General features: G+C 52.0%; 1 protein-coding gene across 3 annotated transcripts in view; it reads left to right on the top strand.

Annotated features, from left to right (window-relative positions):
* The window catches only part of F7 (coagulation factor VII), an 11,127-nt gene that overhangs the window by 3,903 nt on the left and 5,089 nt on the right, over positions 1-2,135 (top strand). For 2 of the 3 annotated variants that reach the window (XM_044913131.1, XM_044913130.1), the window contains 2 exons: positions 860-884; positions 963-1,076. In XM_044913131.1, coding sequence (XP_044769066.1) covers positions 860-884; positions 963-1,076 — 139 coding nt within the window. The remainder of the gene's footprint in view (positions 1-859; positions 885-962; positions 1,077-2,135) is intronic. The other variant, XM_044913132.1, reaches the window with a different exon arrangement.

Raw genomic sequence — 2,135 nt, 5'->3', positions numbered from 1 at the left:
CACAGGACACCACCTCACACCCACAGGACACCACCTCACACCCACAGGACACCACCTCACACCCACAGGACACCACCTCACACTCACAGGACACCACCTCACACCCACAGGACACCACCTCACATCCACAGGACACCTCACACCCACAGGACACCTCACGCTCACGGGACACCACTTCACACTCACAGGACACCTCACACTCACAGGACACCTCACGCTCATGGGACACACTTCACACTCAACAGGAAGCGAGGCTACTTGAGACAGAGGCTAACATGACCCTTTTCAGGTACATTGAGGATGGTCACTCCTTGCATTTGTGCACTACTTGGTTTTTCAACGCATGTCCCACAGTTCTCATCTTATTTTATTCTTACAGTAATCCTGGGTTTCAGTTTGTTTGGCCAGAAGATTCCTCAGGAATAAATTTGTTAGAGCCCTTTGCATCCATTGCCGCCTTCTCCTGTCACACATGTGTATGGATTTCCTCCTCATCACCAGAGGCGGAAATGGAGGCTCAGAGAGCACATATGTCCTGTCCCAAGTTCACATCTTGGAGGTGGCAGAGTTGGGGCAGAAACTCAGGAATTCTGAATTTGGAGAGGGAAATTTGTGACCTCTGGTGGTCTTAGCGATCTGGGGTGGAGGGGATAGGATTAGGAAAAAACTTCCTCCTCCTGGAAAAACTCACTTCATCCCCAAAGGAAAAGTCTGGCTTCCAGAGCCCACCTCAAAGGGCCCCAGGTCAGAAGCCCCCAGCCCACCACAGTTCACCCCAGCTCCCAAGTCCAGTCTGTGGACACCATACGTATTTGCTTCTGGTGAACGTGTCTCACACTGCTTCCTCTTGTTCCCTCAGAAGCGGTTCTGGATTTCTTACACTGGTGAGTTGGTAAATGGCCCATTTTCATCCCACCCACCAGCCCCTCTCCTCAGCATACTGACACTGACGCTCTCCACAGATGGGGACCAATGTGCCTCGAACCCGTGCCGGAATGGAGGCACCTGTGAGGACCAGCTCCAGTCCTACATCTGCTTCTGCCTCGATGGTTTCCAGGGCCGGAACTGTGAGACAAGTGAGGAACCCCACAGTTTGCAAACAGAGCCCCCAACAGGCTGACAGGCATGGCCTGCTCCCCTGCCAACACGAGAGTCTTGGTCCTAAGGTGCTCGTTCTCAAACTTGGTTGCCCCCATCCACTTCTGGGAATCCTAAAACCCTTGGGTTCCCAGTGCTGGGAGATTCAGATACACCTGGAGAGAGCCCAGTGAGGGCTCTGCATGGCTGCCCAGCTTCCAGTCGAGACAGCTAGGAAAACTGTGTCTTCCCTTCCTGCTTTACAAAAGTGTGAGATATTTTTTCACCTTTCAAATATTAAAGTATTGCAAAGTTCAGGGGTTCCTCAGACCATCAGATATACTCAAAATTACAGCTTATTACAGTGGAAGGATACAGAATAAAGTCAGCAGAGGGACAGGTATGAGCTTCTCATTGTCCTCTCCCAGTGAAGTACCACGGACAGCCTTCCGTCCTCCAAGAACAATGTGTGACGAGACTTAGGGAGTGTCACCACCACCCAGGAAGCACACTGAGCCTCCTTATCCAGAGACTGTACCGGGCTCAGTCATGTAGACATGGCTGATCTTAGTCTCCAGCCCCTCCAGAGGTGGAGGTGACACTGTGTGGCCCAAGACCCCACCATGAATCACATTGTTAGACATCCAGTATGGGCCAAAGCCCCCAGGGAAACAACATTCTTATCAGGCAGATTAAATTAAAAGTGTCCAACTTCACCAGCCAGGGTGTGGAGGTCACCGCCTAGGAGCTCTTTGGGTGAGTTCAATCCTTTACCATACAAGTGTACATTCTTATACCCAAAGTGCTTTTCTGGGTCACAACCACCTTCTGCTCTAAGCAAACCAGAGGCCAGGGAGAGGAAAGGCAAAACTAAGGGATGAGGCTTCTGTCAGTTATCTGGGGTTGGAAAGCCTCAGTGTCTTTGCCTGGCCTTTTATGCTCAGGATCCCTGGTGTGAGTCCCCCAGGACCGTGATGCTCAGCAGTCCTGGTGTGAGTCCCCCAGGACCGTGATGCTCAGGAGCCCTGGTGTGAGTCCCCCAGGACCGTGATGCTCAG

The sequence above is a fragment of the Neomonachus schauinslandi genome, chromosome 3 (genome assembly GCF_002201575.2).
Source record: "Neomonachus schauinslandi chromosome 3, ASM220157v2, whole genome shotgun sequence".
In the NCBI taxonomy this organism is placed as follows: Eukaryota; Metazoa; Chordata; class Mammalia; order Carnivora; family Phocidae; genus Neomonachus; species Neomonachus schauinslandi.
Note: the sequence above shows the minus strand (reverse complement) of the source record. Positions and strands in the feature narration are given on the sequence as shown.